This window comes from Gambusia affinis, linkage group LG06 (assembly GCF_019740435.1).
Source record: "Gambusia affinis linkage group LG06, SWU_Gaff_1.0, whole genome shotgun sequence".
Classification (NCBI taxonomy): domain Eukaryota; kingdom Metazoa; phylum Chordata; class Actinopteri; order Cyprinodontiformes; family Poeciliidae; genus Gambusia; species Gambusia affinis.
In genome coordinates, this window is record NC_057873.1 from 28,252,142 (window position 1) to 28,274,995 (window position 22,854).

General features: G+C 38.8%; 1 protein-coding gene across 6 annotated transcripts in view; it reads left to right on the top strand.

Annotated features, from left to right (window-relative positions):
* robo1 (roundabout, axon guidance receptor, homolog 1 (Drosophila)) overlaps positions 1 to 22,854 on the top strand; it is a 438,436-nt gene that overhangs the window by 250,327 nt on the left and 165,255 nt on the right. The window contains exon 1 of one of the 6 annotated variants that reach the window (XM_044118654.1): positions 3,460 to 4,312. The exons of the other annotated variants lie outside the window; for them this stretch is intronic. Coding sequence (XP_043974589.1) covers positions 4,252 to 4,312 — 61 coding nt within the window. The 5' untranslated portion in view covers positions 3,460 to 4,251. Of the gene's footprint in view, positions 1 to 3,459; positions 4,313 to 22,854 lie in introns of those variants that run through there. 6 annotated transcript variants of the gene reach the window in all.

The following is a 22,854-nucleotide window of genomic DNA, read 5'->3' on the forward strand; positions in this document are numbered from 1 at the left end:
CTCAACTTAACCAGACTCCCTCAAATAAAACTCTACATTACACTGGAGAAACCATGCTGGTGCAGCATTATGCTACGTGGATGTTTTTCTTTAGCAGGTCACATTTATTAGGCAGATTGTGGGAAGTAAATACATCAGATTTCTGGAAGAACGCCTGTTAGAAGCTGCAAAACACGTGAAACTGGAGCAGAGAGTCCCTTTCTAACAAGACAACGGCTCAAAACATTCAACCAGAGCTCAAATTTAACAGTTTAGTGTTTCCCAGTTAGTGTAGGAATGGCCCAGTCAAAGTTCAGATCTAAATTAAAATCTCTGGCAAAACTTGAAATTGTGACTGAGCTTTATGTATTTTGCAAAAGGAACGGACAAAAAAAGCAAGTCTGCAGAGCAACTTGGAGATTTTCACCAGTCAGTTAAGGTTTTTATTTTTCTGACAAAAATCATTTTCCGTCCACTTTGTCATTGTGCCTCCATTGTTCGTTGGTCTGGCATAAAATCCTAATAAAACATAGTGTTTGCAATTGTAACAAAGACAAAGCAAAAAAATAAAAAAAGGTTTAATGGGAATTACTTTTTCCTGAGTGGTTTGTTACCTTCGCATCTGTTTATTTGTCCAAAGACCAAACCCGGTGTGGTCTGCACTCTGTAGAGATTTAGACAAATGTCCCTTCCCAGAATCAGAACAAAATCAGAAAAAATGGCAATTTTATACAAACCCCTTAGTTTTCTTTCTTTCTTTCTTTTTTCTTTTTTTTTTTGAATAATACAACAAGCTCTGAAACTGTCAGAAGTGGAAGCCTCAGAGAACTCCCAGTTACTGAGCCACTGTGGTGTTGATTCTGCTGCTCTGGTTGAGCACACGGCTCGGCTGCTCACTTGCTTCTGCTTAATATTAGTTCCACTGGTTTTGTATTCAGTTCAATTTGCGTTTGAATAAATAAACACATGAATAAATAAAAACGTTTTGCAGCCAAAAATGGATTCGTTCCTGAATTAGTTTGGCCAGCAACCACTGGAGGGCGCTGTTTGAAAGCAAATGCTTAGTGGAGCAGAGAGAGCAGCTTTCAGCTGAGCCCCGTTTGGAAGATTCTCTGTTTTTCACTTTAGTCATTCCTGCTTTGCTTCACCAACAATTCGGTTTAAAAAATTAAAACTATTCTCATAAGCTTTTTTATTTTATTTCAGGGAAATCCACTTTATTTCATCTAAGGTGGAACTAATATCAGAGGCACATTTTTTATGGGTGTCCCAAATAACACTTAGAAAAATAATTAACAGATTTAAATAGAAATTATCACACTAAATTATTTTATTAACCAACTGATTAAACCTGGGAACTGAAGCCTGGAGGGCAATAATGAGCTGCATTAGTGAGCTCTTTTAATTGGATTATGCTAAAATACATAAGTAAGTTAAAGATGTTTGAAGAAGTTTTAAACCAAAAGTCAAACGTCTGTGACTTTCAGTGCTCCAAAAATAAACAAGATCCTGGAGCCTATCGCCAGCTGTCATCAGCACTGTGACTACCTAAAGAAGTACGCAAAATACAAATTGATTGTGAGTTGAGCTGTTTTAATTCTGTCTGACATCTGAAGTCAGGTTTGAGGTTCTTATGGTGTAGGCTCAGAACCGACCCAAGGCTTAATCAACCTAAGCTGCTGCCTGGGGCCCCTAAAACCTTCAATTTCAGACAAGATTTCAACATTTGCTTATTGAGAATGAGAATAGTGTTAAATTTGATGTAATCGTTTCGACGTGGGTAGATTAAAAGATTTAAAATTTTAACTTTTAAACGTAAGACTTAATTGGCGAGATTACTTGTAAAAATGCAAAGGATCATTTTAATAGTTTGATTGCTGTGTTACCATAGCTGCAATCTGATGCTATGAGTTTAATCTTTTTGTTTGTTCACAAATATGTCGCTGCAAACAATAACCAGTTATCACTGATTGCTTTTTAAGCTCAGCCAATTAAACTTGGTTCCCTCTTCTAGATTCCACCAAATCTGTATTGAAATGGTCTTACCGCCCTGGAATGGCCCTATATTGACTTGACTAAAATTACCACAGGTAATTCATGCATAACCATAAATATAGAAGAAACACTAGCAAAGTAGTTTCTTTAATGGAAGTGTTGGGTTTGAACATTGGGCCTTTTTAAACATTTTGTTCAGAACAAAACAGAGCTGGTCATACAGCAAGCTAATGTTATGTTAATGAGGCTATCACCTAGTCAGCTTGGCACCAGTAGTTTTAAAACAGCATCAGGCACTTCCATACATTGACTAGCTATGTATTTGTGACATAATGCCATTTTATAGAACAGTCGACTAACTATCAAGTAACAAAATGCTGTGTATACCAAACATGATTTATATGAAACCTAAGTTCAAAATTTGATGCAATGAATTTGGACCTCTGATTCCTTAAGAAGCTTCTTCTCTTCCTCCTTTCAGCACTTCATCAGCCTGTTCTTAGGAGGGTAAACTGAGGAGAAGTTTGTATGATGACTAGCTGTTCAACCAGGTGAACTGCTAGTGCTTATTGCTGCTGCAGCTAGTATGGTGGAGCTGAGTGGAGGAGGAGTACTCCGTTGAGGGGGAAACTCTGCTGGAGAATGAAACTACAAGAAGGAGCTTTGTTGAAATAGATAGATAATACTTTATGTAGGCAGTGCTTTGTGAAATCAGCCATTGAGACACCCCTGAATGGCTGCCATGGGAGAGTCAAGGATTCCTCAAACACGCATTAAACAATCAAAGACACACCCCAGGTATGTCTTTGATGAGGTAATAACATCATAACGTGATATACAGCTAAGAACAAAATTTATTTTATATAATACTTCTCCTCCGCCTTTAAAGGATGACAGAAACATCTTCCTAGTTTTAAAACGAGAACTTTGTAATATCTTGTTACATTTACATACTTTCTAAGCGCTCCATTCATAATGAGAAACAATTTCTAAAAATAGCCCTCCAGCACTCAAAGCTAGCCTAGCATACAGTTCAGCTACGCTACCTTTGGCCAAATTACGCAAAGCTATTCTAATAAGGCCAAAGCTAGCCAGCTAGCCTACAGCTAGTTATCCCACCGGAGCCTGTTGTGAATGCTCAGGCTAATTAGAATTAGCATGGCCATTGGATTGAAACAGCTATTTTTCTGTAATGGTAAATCGTTTTCCCGCCATTAGTATATTGAACAATTTATACAAGGGGGGGTGGAGAAGCTGCATTTTTTCGCAGACTATGTTTCATATTGACATAAGAACAGTTCTAACACTTTTTTTTTTTAAAGAAACATAAAAGTTACATAGTACAGCTTTAAACTACAAACCCGAAAATAGTTTCAATATTGTGGTAACTTATGAGGTCTACAACGTGTACTCTTTTTTTTATATTTATTTATTTATTGCATCTATTTGGCACTTGCTACTTTAAGGGGAATCCAGTAGGCTGATGCGCTGTGCTCCAGCACTGAGTCTGTCGGATCCAGACGGGAAGAGGTTAATTTTCCTCTCAGACTCGGGTCTATTGAGGGGGTAGAAAGACGCATTACCAACTGACGGGAGCACTCCGCTTTCTCTGAATGAAACGCTGTGAGTGGGAATCCGGATCCCCTCCTCTCTCAGCTAAAGGTTCGCTCCAGGATCCGTCCGTCGGGCAGCGGAGCAGCAGAGGAGGTGAAACGGGGGAAAAGTGATGGAAAAGTTGCGCTGATCCCGGGTCCGATCCGGTGGATGAGAGACAGAGAAAGCGAGAAAGACCGAGAGGGAGGGAAGACGGGAAAGTTTCCGATCCCAAAGTGACAGATCCAAAACTGGACTCAAATAATGTGACTGTGGACTACAGATTGCTCTACTTCGGTTTGGATTTATAAACTTCCACTGCGGAATTACAAGCTTGTTTTCTTCAGTTTCTGCACAGAAAAAGTGAATGACTTGAGTGAGACCGCCTGGCTAATCAACGACGGGATGAATTCAAAGAAAGGATAAGAAACTAGTTATTTGATTTTTAATTTTTAGTTAGTTAGTTTGGTTTTTTTACTTGGGCTGAACTTCGTGAACAGAACATGCGCTGAAAGTGCTTCTGTGTTTTCTAGGTTTTGTACATTTATATAAAAGAAAAACTAAAGCAAACGGGGGTTTTGCCTTTGGATTCAGAGACTACTTGTCATGAAGGAGTGGATGCCTAACCTGGTTTATTGAATCATTTGGATTACATAGGAGCATTTCTTACAGGAGACGCGCTGAATGATGTCTCCAACTTCAATCGGATTTGTATTTTTCTTAGCTTTTCTCCATGTGAGCTCAGGTAAGTTAGCTATTTCTTATCAGGTCATCTGTTTGATTTTGCAAAGATGGAACAAAGTATTGCTTTGTTTTATTTTTCTCCTTCAAAAATGTGGGGGAAGTGTAATCATTTGTTAGTATTAGAGATGCACCAATCAAGAGATTGGAATCAGCCGATTCGTCCATGACCAGCATAGACTTCTTTGTTATATTTTTCTCCCTTTAAAAAACGAGCAGAAAATATAATAATCTGCTAGAATTAGAGACTCACCAATTGAACGATTGGAATTGGCCAATTTTTTGCATGATCAGCTTTGATTAAGTTGCAAATCTTTTGAAATTATGAAGGTTTTGTGACAGACTTTAAAATATATTTGCTTTTATTTCCTTCCAAATCTTTAAAGAACTGGGTGCACATTTTCCTTTTCCATGTGGTATGATCATTGTGGGGGGAAAAGAACTGAATTGGTCAAAATTAGATATTTTTTTTTTTTAAGGAAAAACATCACTACCTTTCAGGAAAAGTACAATTGGTGCATTTCTAACATAAAATGTTTTTTCCTTCCTTTGAAAGCTTGTCCCAGAACAAAAGTTGCTCAAGACAAGTATAAACCAGAACAAACTGGGACTTTTCTCATAGAAATATTGCATTTTCTTTCACTTTTAGCAGGTTTCTGTTATAATTTCTCTGGTAAAAACCTGGCAGATTTGTCTTTTGGCTGTAAGAGGGTCAACATGGTGGGCAAAAAGGATTGTCCAGCTTAAAGCTGAGCACACAGAAAGTCACACATAAAGTGCTGAGGCCATGTGGGATCAGTGAAGAGAGCAGCTATCATCGGTCATAAAGACAGCATCAGCCCCGTTGGGAACCGTGTTTCCCTGTATGTCTTGATTCTTCCCCTGGTTGACAATTATTGCTGAGTGCATCCTTTTTTTTTATTTTTTTTTTTTTTTACTAAAAGAATGCTGCAGCAGATTTTAGTTCTGTTTGCCCATTTTACATAAAATAATTTCCTTTGATTCAGGTTTGTCACTGAACTTCCTGAAGTGAGCTACCGGCTGTCTTTTTCTCCCTCTGCTGCTTGTGCTGTTTTCACACATTTCTCTGACTCACCCGTCCCATGGCTATCTTTTTAGAGTCTCCAGTCAGAGCTAGTTTGGGGTTTTCCAGGTCAGTTGCTTTAGACATGAGAAATGAACCATTCCAGTGCACAACGTGGAACACAAGGTGGTTACTGAACAATTATGTGGTGCAAAAGTAGCTAAATTAATGAAATATGTTTGGTCTTAATCAATAAACCCAACAAAACATCTTACTTCTCAATATCACTGTTTTTGCCAGCCTATTAGCCACTGGGGTCCTGGTGCTCTGCATTTCTGTTCAATACTTTGGCCAACCTGTAATTACCCAAGTAGCAGTCAGTTTAATTATTTTCAGGTTGAAACCTGAATGGCTTTTCTGTCACATTACACCAAAGTTTGTTTGTTGAGTGCGTCATTCACTCTTAAATGCCCACTTAACGTTATTCAGCATCTTAAAAGTGGAGAACAAGATGTTATATCCACACCTTTAAGACGCACCAATCGGGCTTTGATTTTGTTTATTTTATTAAAGTCTGCCCTGCCATTGTGGTTTTAAACAATAGCCCCTCTTTTTTTTTTTTTTTTTTTTTTTTTTTTGTTTTTTTTTACCAAAAGACTTCTATAATAAGAAATTGTGAAAGCTCTAATTCCAGTCTCTGGGCGATTGATGGGTGCACCTCCACACTTTGGTCGATCGATTTTGTTTGCTTTTTGTTCGAAGGCAGAGAAGTCGTGTTGAGGAAAACTGATGTAAAATCTAAACAGGAAACGGGGTCAAAGGTTATGGATTGAGGTCTATCTGCTCCATCTTCAGTTCTTCAACCCGTCCTGTTGTGTGAGAAAAGTCTTTCATACGTCTGGGTTTCCAGTTGCAGCTAAATGTTGGGATGTCTGAGGATTGTCTCTTTTTCTGGGGGATGGGCTGAGATCTCAGTGCCTTGCTTTCGAGATCAACTGGACAGCAGAACTCACCAGCTGATGAAATGTAGCATCTTAAAGCAATAGCTGACATGTCTTCATAAAACATGCAACTGCCTTTTTTACAATCTTCTTAAACTTTACGTGCTTCCTCTGGCTTTCCCTATAAACATCCCGCCCATGCTAAACAGAGACAGCTGAGTCGTCTTCTTGCTGGAACAACTTCCACACTGAAGAATGTTTGTTACGGGAAAATCTAAAATTGTTATAATTTTGCTAGTAAATCCCTTATAGGAGGTGACCAAGCAGAAAATGAATCTATTCTTACCAGCTGATTCCCCTCCGTTAAAAACTGGCCTGTAAGCAGTAGGCCAGGTACAATCAGGGTGATTGTAAAGAGAAATGTTATTCAAATTAATCTTTTTTACTAGTTCTAATAAAAGTAGTTTATGTAAATCTTTGTAATTTTTAGTTGTATTCCAGCATTGTTTCCAGGTTGCAGAAATGCTGGCCTGGTCGTTGCCTTTCTAAGCGGTTTCACACAATTCTCATATCTCATCAGTTCTCTGTCTGGGATTTCTCCCATTGAAGTGGATTCCTCTGGTAGACTTTCATCCAGGCCAATCAGTGAACAGAAGGTGAAGTGGTTCATGAGGAGGTCGATTTTCTGCTCTGTTTTAGAAGTGTAGTCTGGTTGTAGTTCTAGAAGTGTAGTCTGGTTGTAGTTTTAGAAGTGTAGTCTGGTTGTAGTTCTAGAAGTGTAGTCTGGTTGTAGTTTTAGAAGTGTAGTCTGGTTGTAGTTCTAGAAGTGTAGTCTGGTTGTAGTTTTAGAAGTGTAGTCTGGTTGTAGTTTTAGAAGTGTAGTCTGGTTGTAGTTCTAGAAGTGTAGTCTGGTTGTAGTTCTAGAAGTGTAGTCTGGTTGTAGTTTTAGAAGTGTAGTCTGGTTGTAGTTTTAGAAGTGTAGTCTGGTTGTAGTTTTAGAAGTGTCAGCGGAGGAAGTGAACAAAACCCTTTTGGTTCTAACCCTCCAGTTAGAACCAAAGCTCAGTTGGTTCCAACAGGAAACTCTCATAATGTAGTTCCCATTCTACAAGAGTCCAATCAGCAGTTAGTTTTCTGTCTCTATCTTTACCCTACAGTGTTAGCGGCGCATCTGAACATTGCCATATTGAATATTGACATTAACAGCCGACTAATTTCAACTAAAGTTTTAAATTTCCAGCCAGTTTGAGTCATTTGTTGTTGTTTTCAAACATTGTTTCCTGGCTACAGTAATGTAAACTTTTCATTTTAATTTGTGGAAAAGAGTCAAATAAGACGGCCTTTGCCCTATCACACTTGTAATGACTTGCTCTTGGCTTTGCTCTGTCTGACTGTTGTAAATTGATACCTTCATCTGTCAGCTCTCACCCTGTTATCTTGGACCTGTCCTCCTTCTACACTCTAAATGCCTGTTATCTCTGCACTAAGTGCTCATCAGACCTCACACTCCCCACACTGATACCGTTCAGGCAGGAGGTGGCTACAGTCAGCACGGTGACCTGGATCATTCTCGAGAGATAATTATCAAGATGCTGTATAAATATTAACCTGGATGGTAGAACCTTTAAGGCAAATATCGGAAGTACCCGTGGCAGTTTACTGTAAAGCTTCGATGACTGAATGCAGCACAAGAAAGCATGTAAAGATGAGTTTGTGCTTAAGATGATGGAAATACACTGCAAAAACACAATTTTACCAAGAACCTTTGGTAAGATTCTAGTGCAAACATGTTAGTACACTGGAAACAATACAGAACTAACTTAAAAATAATTTTTAAACAAGATCTAGGAGCTTCTTTTGAGTCAATAATTACTTAATATCGATTAAAAAAACTGTTCTATTTTCACTGGCAGATTATTTCACTTGTAACAATGGAAAAAGTCATAATGTGTCATTAGAACTGGCACTTTTTCATCAACATTATTAATCTTTATTATTCTTTATTTTGAACAAATCAATGAAAAAACTAAATCAAAAACTTAGATATATTTATATACACACGCACACACACACACACACACCAAAAAACAAAAATGTTTTGCAACATACAAATTAGTCATTTCAGCTACAGTACTTGTCCAAAATGGAGTGAAAAGTTCACACTTTGTCTTCGCTCTCACACCTTCATCCTATACACTTATATGAAATTACATCAATATCATATAGAAAAGATAATATACATTATATGTTGTATTTAATTTAATCATCTAAGAATATACACTATTTTACTGTTTCTGTATGTCCATCTTCCTTATAGCTATTAGCAGTTTTTTAAATAAATGTTATTTGTACATTTTATTGAATATATTCAGTAATATATACACTGCTTCAGTTCTTTAGCAACACTGTTCCACAAAGTCTCTCCACAGGTTAATATATGTTAAGGAATTATTGTCTCAATAAAAAGACAAGCTTGTTGAAAAGTTCCTTGTAAGTTTTTTTTTTTTCTTATTTCAGGTGTGCTAAGGTGCTTGCACTAGAAACTCCACCAGAATTGCTCTATAGGATTTTGTGTTTTTTTGCAGTGCGTGGGGCAGAGGGAGTGGCGCACCGGTAATCAGCCTTGGTAAAGACATGCAGGTCATGACAAATTGACTCATAAGTGTTGATAAATTGCAGGGCTCTTCAGTCTCTTACATCATGGTGACATGACAGGACACAGCTGGCAACGCACAGCCAATTAATGACCAGAGCCCACAGGTGAGACGTGTCTCCGTCTCCACCTCCGTCTCCACCTCTCCCAGACTCCTGAACTCAACCCTGCTATTGGCTTCTAATTATAGTGATGTTTTTTTCTTTGGGGTTTATCCGAAGCCGTCACAACACATTCCGTCTTCTGGAACAGAAACGTAATGAGGACAACGCGATTGTGCCGTGCCAACTCCTTCCTGTGTGATGTGACGGCTGTATCTCCATAACTTCCACTAATGCACATTAATCAGATCCTAATCCGAACGAAACAGGGTTTTACACCCCGAGATCCGGGATTAGGCGGACTTCGGCTTAGTGAAACCGCATGGAGGAATGCAGGAGGGGTAATCAGTGTCCTGTTTTTTTTTTTTTCCTTCCCTCCTTCATGGGAACTGCAGCTAAGTTCTTAACGACTGACAAGATAAACATTTGAAGGCAGTTTGTTTGAGGGCAGAGAAATTAGCCAGCGATGCTTAATGATCTGCTTTCTTCTGACTGATCTTCCTCTAATGACCTAAAAGTGCCGCCTAATTGGATTAATTTGCAAATCCAACTGACGTCAATAGTTTGTAATTCACTCCGGCTGTAGCCTCGGCTCTTAGGCTTGCCAGGAGAAGAGAAGGAATACAATTATTTAATAAAACTGAGGATTCTCTGGCATTTCGGCACCAATATCCTGTTTACAGTGTGAATAAAGGGATGTTTTTTGAGTCTGATGTTATGATTTGGTGTTGTTTGTAACTTATTTATGAACATTCATTGTATTTTATTGGGATTTTCTATCATACAGTATAATTTTTGAGAGGAGGAAAATGACGTGTAGTGTTGACATTTTTATCCTGCTCAGCAGATTACAGCCACCTTGAGTTAATACTCTGTAAAACACAAATTTCCTGCAATTACTGCTAATTCAAAAGGGATGGAAACAGCAATTTACAACTCTGGCCATATATTTTCATTTGGATTTAGGACTAGGCCATGCTAATACTAGAATATCTGTTTAAATTTAGTGCTTGGATTTGTTAACTTTTTATTTTATATATATTTTTGGTATTTTATTGCATCCTTCTTTCCTTCATCTCTGCTCAGCTTTCTGGTCCTTGCTAAAGAAGAGTGTTTCCACAGCATGATGCTGCCACTAACACCATCGGGTTTCAGTATTTCACATCTTACCTTCAGATTAAACAAACAACTGGAAACTGTGGAGTGTGTTGCTATTTTTTGCCCCTTTGAGTCAGCTGGAATTAGGTCTGAAATTTGACTGGGCCATTCTAAGACATAAAGATGCTTTGAATAAATGGATTCCATTGTAGCTTTGGCTACATGTTTCAGGATATTGTCTTGCTGGAACCCTTGACCCTGCCTGAAGACTCTTGCAGCCTTGAACCGTGTTTTTTGCTGAGTAGACTTGTTTGTAGTGTCACTCCTTGTCCAGCTTTGATTAATTCTAATTCTTTCATGCTGGAGCCCGCTGTGTTCAGGATGATTTGCAGTTTTTTATTTGGACACACGACATTTAGCTTCTAGATAAAAAAGCTTAAGGAGGGTCTCAGCTCCTCATATGTTTCTCCTCCAGACTTGTTTCTCTGATAGATTCTCTCTTTGCCAGCCAGTCAGTTTAGATGAAAAGCCATGTCTAAATACAAATGTAGAACTTTATTTCAGAGATGCACCGATTTGAAAATTTGTGTCGCTGCTGATACCTGACACTAATATTGATGTTATGGCCGATAATAATATGTACCGATATTATATGTATTTTACTTCCCTTTCAGCACCTTGAAAAATACAACCACACCTCAGACTTCTCTGCTTAAACTCCCCATAATCGTTGGCTGCATTAATATCACTGTCACATGACCAAACAGAAACCACATAACCACCCTCTTCCCTGGTCCTTTAAGAATCAAGCAGCAACAATGTAGACATAAATGTCAGTTATCAACTGATTCTGATGTTGGCGGTGATAGATAGTGCATCCCTAAAAATAATTCTTTGTTGTTTGTTGTCTGCATAATGGATGATATGATAGATTAAATACATTTTACACTGAATGGCCAAGACAGAGTCTCTGCCTGAGCTTCTTACTAAATAGACCTTTTTACCGATATTTTAAAAATGGACTGATATCGGCATGTAGTGCCGATACATGCTTGCATCCCTAATTGATTTGCAACATTTTAGGCATCAAGTAAAATCGAAACGTTGCTGTTAACTTGACAAATGGTGAAACAAAAAAAATCCAAAAGAAATTAAATATTTCTGCAAGACACTGTACCACCAGATAGACACATGTTGAAACATGGTTTAATGAAAGGGTTTCACCCTGAGCCTGCTGACCGGGAGGCAGATCCAGACGGTTGCTGCCCTGGTGGGCCAGTGTGGTTAATGCATCTCTCCCTGACAGCTGACGTGGAGGACAAACACTCTCCCCGTGTCCTGTTGGTGTTGAAGTGATGAATGGTTGTCCCCTTGCAGGACGAAAGGTGCTGTCTGCTTTCTGTCCCACAGCGATAGCTGGCACGCTCTGGATTCCTGCATCCAAGTTTACAGCTTTGAAAAAAACCAACAAAAAAAAACCGGTTGGAGGTATTTCTTCTTATATTAAAGCCATTTGATCTGATAGTTGTGCACGCTTCCTTGTAAATTTTAGTCTCCAAATTGGCAACAGGAGCTGGGTTTCCATGACAAATATAGCCAAAGGTTTAATATTCTACTGAGGTTGAAAAAACACAATTTAGCTATTGCTGTGTTTCCATTAATGAAGAAAAGCTATTAAAATCACATGTGAATAAGATTGGTCACATGATGATGCTGCGCCGTCATCCTCCTACCACTTCCTGCCATCGTCTTCTTGGTGGTTTGAGCCAGTGTCAACATCCAGCTGTTGATCATGTGACTCGTGTGATGTGGAAAAAGTGTTTCCATCACAGTTTTGCAAAATAAACCAATTTTGATCCATTTTTTTTGTTTGTTTTAAACCTCAACTTTTTATTGAAAAACAAGAGGTTTTTGTCCTGTTCCCATTGGGCAAGCTTATTTCCAAAATGTCAAATTGTGCAATTATTCGGCCAATGGAAATACAGCTAGTGATATAGATATGTGCAAGAAAAAAGGACAGACGGAGGGATTTGTCAGTGGACAAAAATGGCTTGCAAGAATACTCTTACTCACCCCCCCCCCCCCCCCCCTCTCTTTTTTTTTTCCTTTTGGCCCAATTTTTTAAGACTTGCCTTTTTTGTGACCGGTCAGTGTGAAGTCTTTCTTAAAGCCAGTGGGGATGGGGATGGGCTAGCTGCATTGTGTTACCTTAACGGGGCTCTGGAAGGGAAAAGGGATGGAGGAGGGGAGTAGAATGTGTGTGTGTGTGAGGGGAGGAGTGCGGCTGCACAAAGGCTACCCTGGGGTGTGTGAGGGAGGATGGAGGGAGGGAGAACGGAGAAGAGGACAGAGGAGTCAAACATGCCGTGATACACCAGCTCTGGGAATACGTTTTGATCTGGCTTCTGAGCTCACATTGCATATTCTCGGCGGTCCCTCGTGGCTCTGAATGTGCTGATTACGGTGATATGGGGGAAGAAAAGTGTGAGGCAGGAGTGTTGGTGTTGGTTTTTCTTTTTCTTTGTAAAGGTGAACATCTGGGGAGATGTGAGGATGTTTTTTTTTTTTGTTTTTTTTTTTTTTTAAAGAAATGCTGAGTAAATAAAAGTTGTTGGAGAGTCATTCAGCCAATTCTCCATGTATTTGAATTCTGCAAACTCTAAAGCTCCCAGAGGGCCTTCCTGTTGGGCTGTGTGGTGGCTGGAGTCCTGCTACCAGTGGGTGTGCAATTCAAAAAGACTCAGACCTCCCTCTCTTTCATTTTCTCCTCTGGGGGAGACGGAGGGATGACATTCACGACACTCTTCCCCTGTTTCTGTCCTTTCATTCCCCCTGCCTGAGCTCAGGCCTCCTCCCTGCCTCTAACTGGTCTATTAAGGCCTCAACACTGTTTTGAAATGCTAGACTACTTTTTTTTCCCCTAGTAAAATATGGAGTGTATGACGAATAGTGTAAAATGGCATTGAAAAGAGTGGGGGTATAAATTAAATTAGCAATTGAAAGGTAATCTGCTAATTAGTTTGAATATTTTATGGAAATGAAACGGTTAATGGAATTAATCGTGATTAATTGAGTTTTGAAACGATCGTCAACTAATTTAATCAGCTAATTGTTAACTGTAATATAGAAACTTCAGGAAATTAGCAGAAAAAACTAAAATATATACATTCTCTATTTAAGATAAAATGAAATCTTCTACCCAGAATTTCTCAAGTGACGGTTTTCATTTCACCTGGTTCAAATTCTGTAAAAGAAAAAAGAAAAACAACTTCCTATAAAGCATGCTTTGGCATCTAATTATTAGTTGGTTAATTGAAAAACAAAAATAAAAAGTCAATAGCTAAGCTCTGCACTGTAAGGTGAAGTCAGGCAGAAAGAGCCGAGTTTTTTTGCATTAGCTGCAGACTGATTCTTTGCTGGAAGTAATCAAATGTTCACTAAAAGAAATCTGTTCCATCTTAGGCAAGAACATGATTATTTTCTTAAAACGGTATTTAATTATTTATTAGCATTTTATGTGTTTTTGGCATTATATAAAATAGGGTTAAGTTCTCGAAAATCTCCAGAATGTGCCAATTTTTTTAATGATTAATCAGATTAATCGTTATACTACTAATACTTCATTTAGCTCTTAGCTGGCTCCAGTTAAAATTTCATGAAGTGAAAAAGCTTTCTCGTTCAATCAAACATTAGTTCCCATTTGTATTGATGCTGAAGGTGTTTTTTCAGCATATCTACTGGCTTTGTAATTCCTTTTGCAAATTCTTCTTTGTAAAATAGTTCAAACTCAGATTGGGGAAAAATAAAAGGTTTTGTGAACATCCGTTTCAAAGTTTTTCCAAAACAATCCTCAATTGGAATTGCATCTGGACAGTTTTTATTTGAGTTTTTTTATGTTTTATTTAGTACAATCTTTTTTGTGTGAAAGACCCAACTAATGTAGCAGCAACACATTTTACAGGAGGGACAAATGAGAGAGTAGTGACGTAAAAATCTACCCACAAACATTTGTATAAAGTTCATCAGCACTTTAAGTTCAATTAAGATCTCCTTATTTTGGAGATGCAGTTAAGATTATTCAGGTTTTAGGTGCTGAAAAATCTTGTTTTGTTAGCAAATCCACTACATTTTAAAGTATTCACTGTTTGATGGCTTTGATTTACTACTTTTCTAAACCAAAACGAATCACAGTGGGAAGGAAATTCCACCCAGAGGGACTTTGCATTTGAACACAGAGCAGTGACTGAAGTGACAAGCATGCTGATGTGACTGTTTTACATTAAATGTGGAGCAGACAGAGTGGAAAAACAGCAACCCATTAATAGGAACTCTCAGTTCCTATGATTTAAACCTTCCTGCATGCAGACAATAAGGAAATGAATTTATGGGCAATAAGTTCCCATAATTATTGACAATAAGGTAGCTGTTTTTCATTTTACATTAAATGAAAAGTGTGACATCTCTCTATAATAAAACACTAATTAGAGCTTAATCTTTATAATGAGACCATAAACTGTATGAAATAAGATATGTTCTATAAAAGGTGAGTATTATGCAAATTTGGCTTTATATTATCTTATAATATTATTCCCTCATCAAAAACATACCTGGAGTGTTATTTTGATTCTTTCATGCGTGTTTGAGAAATCCATGATTCTCCCATTTTGGTGTGGCTTAGCACTTGTTCATACTAAGCTCCGCCCATTTACCCAAAGCTCCTCCTTGAAACTGCAGTCTCCAGTGGTGCTCTGACTTAATTCCTCCAAACTAGCGGTAGCAGCAATTTGCAAACACCTAGTGGAACTGTGTTCCTGCTTAGCTCATAAGAACAAATGGCATCAGTAGATGGCATGAAAAAATATTGTGATAACGTACTCAAGCGTTGGAGCTTCTTAAAGAGAATTTCAAGGTGTTATTTTTGACCATGATGTGAAGTGAAAGATCTTTAAGTTATGTTTGTTAAATGCAAAATTTTTTGTAACAACTGAAGGTAACTTAGTCAGCTGTTTGTGCAATAAAATTCCACAATGTACCTGGAAAATACATAATGCTAAATGCGTCACATTTTGACTCATTTGTATGTCCTGTTTGAGGTCATAGGCCAGGTTAGCGGTTGAACTTATACATCAGTATTTTTTCAAAAATGTGCGTTCACAAAAATAAGTCCCCTACACCAGTGGTCCCAAACCATCTATCTGAGGCCCCCTTTAGTGAAACCATATAATTTTTGTGGCAATCTAACTGTTTATATGTCACCAGTGATCAGTCTGACACCTGTATTTTTTGAAACCAGGCGTCAGAGTGAAATCTTTCAAAAACAATGATGGAGAGCATTGCACTGTGCGTGTTCAGATTAACAAAACTTTAGATATGTGCGTTACATGAGTACTTGGTTCATTGGGGACGGGTTGCTGTTTTCTAAATGAGCTTAAAGCTACCTTGGTGGAAGCTAAAGGTCAAAAGCACAGTTGCGTTTCGAGGACATGCTGAGCTCACAGTGCCATCTAGTGGCCTGGTGTGGCATTTATAACAGATTAAAGGTGTCTTTCATCTTTGTGGTCTCCATGAAGACCATCAGTTTCCAGACAGCGGTCTCATTTCGACATGGCCTGAATTATTTCTAATGCATGTTTGAGTTCTCATTTAAAACACTCTATTTTAGCTTTTGCTGCATGTTGCTAGTAGTTCCTGTTTAAAAAAAGTCACTCCCATATCACTCTGCTGCCACGACTATGTTTCCCAGTGGGGAACCAGTCTTTATTTTCTCCCACCATGAACTCATGCATTTCCCCCATGCCCTGCTCTCCCTGCTCCCTCCCTCTCTCACCATTGTTTTCCTGGATACACTTTTGAGATGCTAAACCCCCTTTCTTCTCATAACTGATAGGGCTAAATGACATTAAAGAGCTGTGAGGAATAAATTAAATTAGCAATTAAAAGAGACGGCTAATTAGTTGATTCATGTCTCTGGATTCTCCCACTTTGAGCTTCGCCGTTGCCGTTTAAATCCCACAAAGTGACAAAGCTCTGTGGTCAAATCTAATATGATTCTCTGCATGTTTGGCTTATTATTTTTTAAATTCTCATTTAAAAGTCGTTCTCGTCCAGACCTGCATCAACAACTCAATCAGTTCTGGGGGTGGGTGTGTGTGCGCGTGTGTGTGTGTGTGTGTGTGTGTGTGTGTGTGTGTGTGTGTGTGTGTCGGGCGCGGGGTGGTAATTCTGTTGCACAAAAGACGGTGATAAAAGTAGGAGGGGTGTCCTTCTATTTCAGGGGAAGTGCTGAAAAACATAATTAATGAGAAGGTGACCTTGAATTTCACCATTTTACGAGTCTCGCCATTCAACTGTAACCATGGCAAAGGGAGGCGTCGCATAACCTGGCTGATTCTTTTTTTCATTATTATTTTTCTCTGCTTTTCTAGTGTGCAAAAATGTGGCTGCTTTGAGCTCAGAGATTAACGTTAATCGCGGTTATCGGGTTTACATTACACTCTGCAAATTGCTAACATACTAAATCTGCCGTCTCGACTGAAGCGAACGTTTAAATGCACAATATTAGTCATGTTATTTATTGCAGATAAGTTTTTCATCATTAAAAAATGTGAGCTTTTTTCTTTTTTTGATCACAATGAATAATTTCCCCTTTTTAAACAAACTTTTAAACTCATTTGCTTTTATAGGGGTGGTAATTATCCTTAATGTCAACTTTTCAGCTCCCCCTAACAGCCTCTCCTCTGCTTTTATTGAGTAACCATTGCAAGCTGCCGCCTGAAATACGAATTCCCCCCCAAGCTCTCCAGACAAGATTACTTTTGCATTTTGCAGCATCCATCAGCAAGTCCTAATCATAAGCTTCATACTTTAAACCATTAGCAATTCACTTCGGTTTAACACCTCGCCCCGTTTTTCTGCACTCTCACTCCTCTCAAGTAATGTCACCTTTGTTAGTTCAGAACACACACTTTACTAGAGGTCTGAAAGCATTCGCTAATCAATTTTGCCCCACTTCCTGTCTTCTTCCTGCTGCACTCAGTCTTGACAGCCCGTGTTTATGTTGTCTTGAGCTCTGCCTTGTCCTACATCGAATATAATTATCTTTGATGGATGTAGATGTGTGTTTGACTTTCTGTAGTGTACTCAAATAGTACTGAGCTGCAGCATTTCTACACCTTTTCTCACCGTAACCTTAAATGTTACTACCACTACATTTAAAAAAAATTCTAATATTGCAAAAAAAATCAAAATTTTGTCTTTTATAGAAAAGTCGTTACATGTGGAGTAAAAATGTTCAAGCTTTTATTTTTTGAAAATTTAACAATTATGGCTTTCAGGTGAAGACCCCAAAATACCGTTTCATAAAATTAGAATTTCACATTAAACCAAAAAGAGATGGTTTTTGGTTTAATGACCCAGAGTCAGCGACCGTTCAAAGGCTCAGGAAACCTTTCCAGATGTTTTGAGTTCATCAGCTGATTAGGATGCAACATCATGGCTTTCCATTCGATGACATTTTTTCACAGTATTCTAATTTTCTGAGACACAAAGTTTTGAAATTTGAAAGCCATGGTCATCAAATGGTCAAGTTTACAGCTTTAAAACCATGGTCATGTATAAAAACCCTATTTAAAGTAAAGATACTACGCTGAGCCTGGTTGTGGGTTGGGGAACAAGCAGAACCTGGTGGCCCACCAGGCTGACAAACAGTCATCTCAGATAGTCTGAGATGACTGGCAAGAAATATTACACTTTTATGCAATATTCACAATTTTTGAAATGTGTTAGCATTTTTCAGGGGTTTTATGTGGCTAACCAGCACAAAAGATAATGCATTGTTGGAAAGTAAAAGGAGAATAAACGGCTCTAAAAATACCGATGAATTAGAAATTTAGTAAGAGCGAGTTGCATTTGTTTTCAGCCTTCGCCCGTGCTTCATCTGAAGCGTGGGAATAGGCTCTCATCGATGTAGTTGCGTGATGAAAATTGAAAATTGTAATGAAATCCTCATCCACCAGGTCCGGGGTGGAACTGTTTCGCACAGACCTTTGTGTGGTTTGTCAAGTGATGGGTCAGAAGTTTGTGCCGCATATTTTGCAAAAATGAGCTCAAACAGCAACGTTGATATATTGTTTCCACCGCTCCGCTTCTACTATCCAGTTTTTGTATCAGTAGGCGACATGAATGTGTTTAGGAACGTTTATCAGACTCAGCAAAGGATTATATACATTTGTACGGTTCTTCACAACATACCTACACAGACTGTCAAATGGCTAAAAACTTGGTTGCATTGCATTGGAGGTTGTAAGCAGAACGTTGTGGCGCTCTCTCAGTGACCGTTATGTAAAAACAAAATAGGATTCACTGAGGGTTAATCCTATTCACCCCCCAGTGAATGGGGAAGAGGTGTGTATACTGAAGAAGGAGGGAAGCTGTGTGCGAATACAAACTTCCTCCAACCACGTGAATAAACGTTGAATGTTGGACTTTGAAGTATTTAAAAGTGAGACTGACATGGAAAATCTGAATAAATCACACACAGCTGAACACTATTTACTGACTCTGTGGTAATGCTAAAACAATTATTTAAGGGTCATGGGGTAAGTCAGTATTAGAGTTTTATTTGCAAAAGACTCTGAGAACTATTTCTCATTTTTCCTTTAAATTCACAATGATGCTCTGCTTTGTGCGCATCTGGTTTGAGGTTGCCACAAAATGTGCTTTTACGAAGTTTTGAAAATACCAATACCAACGCTGATGAGACTTTATGGGAATAAGATTGAGCTATGATGGAAGAAAACCTCCTGCTCTACCTTTTCTCTCAAATATCTGAGTGCAATGTGACAAAATGAAAAACTTTAAGGATATGGACATATTTACATTGAAATGTGTTTTTCCCAATTTGTTTTTTTCTGCTCAGTATTTCTGCGTTCATGTAGCATTTCTGCTCTGTGGTGTTTGCTGCCATTTTCTAAGCGGTACCGGTTGAATCTGAATGATTTGCTGCAACCCATGAGTTCAGCGTGAACATGATGAATCCTTTGACCACTTCACAGTTTATTACTTTTTTTGTGGGGGAGACGTTAAATACAACCAGTGGAATCCAGTGTCACTGGAAAGAAAAGTCGAGGTTTTTTCCACTTACAAAACATTTCGGGAAAAGCTGTTGGAAATCAGAATATTTGCTCTCTCGCATCCATCACCTCGATATCACAATCTCCATTTCCGTCTCCATCTCTTACTCAAATTTCCCCCCGAAAAAGAAGAGAAAAAAAAATGGACCCCTGGAGGTGTTTCTGCTGTGGGGTGAAGACAACAAGCTGATGAAAAAGTAATGAATTCAGATTCCTTCAGCCTTATTCCAATAGTTTGGTTTGCGTCATGAGAGAGCAGCGTTTTATTTTATTTCATCTTTTTGGAACCATTGCGTACCTGGACAGCTGGTATGTGTTTGATGGCAGGGTTTTGGTAAGTGGCTGCTGGAAAGCAGACAGACCAGTGAGCAGTTGTCTGCAGAAAGGAAATATCTTCCTAATGCCAGACTGGGCACAGGCTTTCCTCCCTGCGGATGTCTAGAAAAAGGCTTCTTGGCACACTTTTCCCCTCCATTAATTTTTGACCAAATATTTACTGTGCATCTCATGGCAAGCCTTGCATCCCAAATTATTATTTTTTTTTTACTTTTCCAAGTCAGGTTTTTGGATACTTTGGGGGCAATTTGTGTTCCACTTGGCTGGACTCGGGCCATGCCCTTCTCATTGGAGTCGTTACGCCATATGGCTCCATTGAGTCTTAACCCCAGATTCACTTTAATAATACCTCTGCAGCCGCAACATGTGAGGTGCTCTTGCGTACAGTCACTTTCCAAATGTCGGCATGGGAACGTTATGCGATCCATTCTCACCCTTTGTAACCTAAAGGGCACCAGAGGACGACGTGCCAAGTTGGAACTTGCAGACTTTGTGTACCTCCGACTGCACGGTGTTCATAAAACTCCCTTCCAACACCCAGCTGTCTCGGGTTTTCTTTATTATGTGTTTGGCAGAGCATTTAGAACAGCCTACACAAGCATTTAAGGTCATCAGATCTGCTACCCGACTCAGCTGCTCCAACTGTTGGCCAATACAGTGCCAGCAATCAAATAACATTTAGAAAGCATTAGGTGTTTTCTTTTTTTTTTTGGCCGTGCCCCGCCGCCCCAATCTGCTTTGGCACCCTTTCAGAGCTCTTTTTTCTTGGCAGCGAGCCCAAATGTCGCACTCCGTGTGGCTGGACTGTGCCAGCCAAGTGTGCTGCTGGTCCCTCTTCCTGCTCACTGTGCTCACTGCAGCTTTCCCTCCGCTCCGCTCCTCCAACCACAACTCTTCCTGCTCTGCTCAGAAATGATTCTTCTTCTGCAAAGAACATGTTATTGCTTTATACTGCCTTACAAAAGCTTTAAGGGGTGAATGCTGACTGAATGCTACAGTCACATACTTCGAATTTCATCTTACAAGCAATGCATACATTTTAAATGGAAAACAGCTGAAACACTGATTGCCTTTAAATCTAGACTAATACTAGCAATACTCTCTCTCTCTCTCTCTCTCCCTATATATATATATATATATATATATATATATATATATATACATTTTATTTAAGATGAAATAAAGCTTTGTCTGTGTTCTGCCAGGAAGGTTCACTCAGTTCAAGTTCTTTAAGAAAATCTCCTTTTTAGCACATTTTGCTATCTGATTATTAATCAGTTAATCCAAAAAATGAACGGGTCAACCTTAAACTATACTGATATCTATCTAAACTATACTTGTATCAAGCAGAAAGGGATGTTTTTGATGACATATTTTTTTCATTCACTAAAGGAATCCTGTGATCGTATTTTTGGCAACAAAATGTTTATTTTCTCACCTGAGTCATTAATTGAATTATTTGTTCATTTCATTGTTTAGTGTTTTCTAATATTGTGCAAAAGAGGCTTAAAATTCTGCAGAACACTAAAGCACTAACTCAACATGATGTTTAGTAAAAGCTAATGCTAAAGCACTAACCAAGTTGATAGCCTCCATGTGACAAAGATTGATGTCAACAAGGTAAATTTGGAATTGCACATCTAACTGCAAGATCTAGCTTCAGGAAGTAAACATTTCACTTTTGGTTTCAGTTTTATCGTTGACACCTCGCTTCCATTCCACTAAACATTTTCAAAGTGAGCAAATTGCTAATCCGCTATTAGCAGATTACCGGTTAGTTTTAAATGGGACTTCTGATTGTTTTCTCTCAACAACACCTTTCTCCTTGTCAGTCTCTTTCATTAAACGGAAGATTTGTGGAGTTTACAGCCACCAGTCGCCCTGCTGATGGATTCTCCCACCTGAGCTACTGGGCCTGAGTTACAGCATGGGCCTTTCGCCTACTGCTCTGATTAATGTTGTTCAGCCTGCCACTTCATCTAGATGGTCATGTAATAAAATATAAATTTTTTTCCATTTTCCATTTTCAGATGAGGGATTGAACTCTTCTCTGAGTGGTTCAAAGATTTTGAGATTGCTTCGTTGCCCTGTTGTTTTTATACCAAGATAAAGTTACACAAATAGGCACCGTTTAGCTATTATGTAACTCCTGAAGATAATCTGCCAAACTCAACGTTATTTAGAGATTATTCATTCGAGATATCAGAATAAGTTGGAAATGTATGCCACACTTTTCATTGCAATTTTCTAAAATCCCAACTAAATAAATTAAAGTATGTTGTTGTAATCGGACAAAATCTGAAAATGTTTGCGTTGGAATTTTCTTGCAACGTTCTAAACTTCACTGATATGCATTTCTAAATGAAATTACAGTTGGGTTTATTATGCAGTTTTTATGCATTCATACAGATTGAAATTTGCTTTAAAATGCTAAATAATAAAACACCAACTTTCAAAATCACAGAGGGAAACAAAAATCAATGAGAATCACATTCTGAGGTTTTGAAGACAAAATGGAGTCCTACTCGTTTTATTCTGCTGTTTTGAAACATTCATGAATTTCTGACGTTGCTCTGGTCAGACCTCATTAAAAAGCTGCAAAACAGAAACAAGAGATAATTGCCGACTCTTACTCCCCTGTGCTTCATTTCTGTAATCCCCGCTCTACAACACAAACCCTCAGCTACTCTGTGTGCTGAAGCAGGAGGGTCCCCAGCCTGTCATCTGGGCTCTGGATTAATTACAGCCCCTTGTCCTGGAGTTTCTGCTCCACTAACAGAGTGACATCTCTGACATCGGTGCTAGCGATGTTTTCGTCCCAGGTTGACACTGGGAATACGTGGGGTCAAGCTGAGGAATCCGCGAGTCTGTGGAAGTCGCATTGTGATAAATAACCGACAGACTGAGTCTCCGCTCGCATCCACCCTGTTCCATTCAGCTCCATCTGCCAGGTCTGCAGAGCCAACTTTGACAGGCAGCTTCCTAACAAGCCTCACAATCTTTCCCAACACAAAATTCCCAACTGGTTCCCCAAGAACTGATAAGATAGGGAGAAGAAATTGGATTTATCCTTGCAAGAATGATTTCTGGCCTCATGACCCATTGCAGGGTTTGACAGCTTTTGTTTGTTTCTGTCTAACGACACGTGCTGCAGCAGACTGGTGTCGAGAAGAGCTGCAGCTCATCCACACTCGTCCCTTTTGTTTGTGTTTTAAGAATTTTGTGTGGTATATTTGCCTCCCTGGTAATATTTTGTTACATT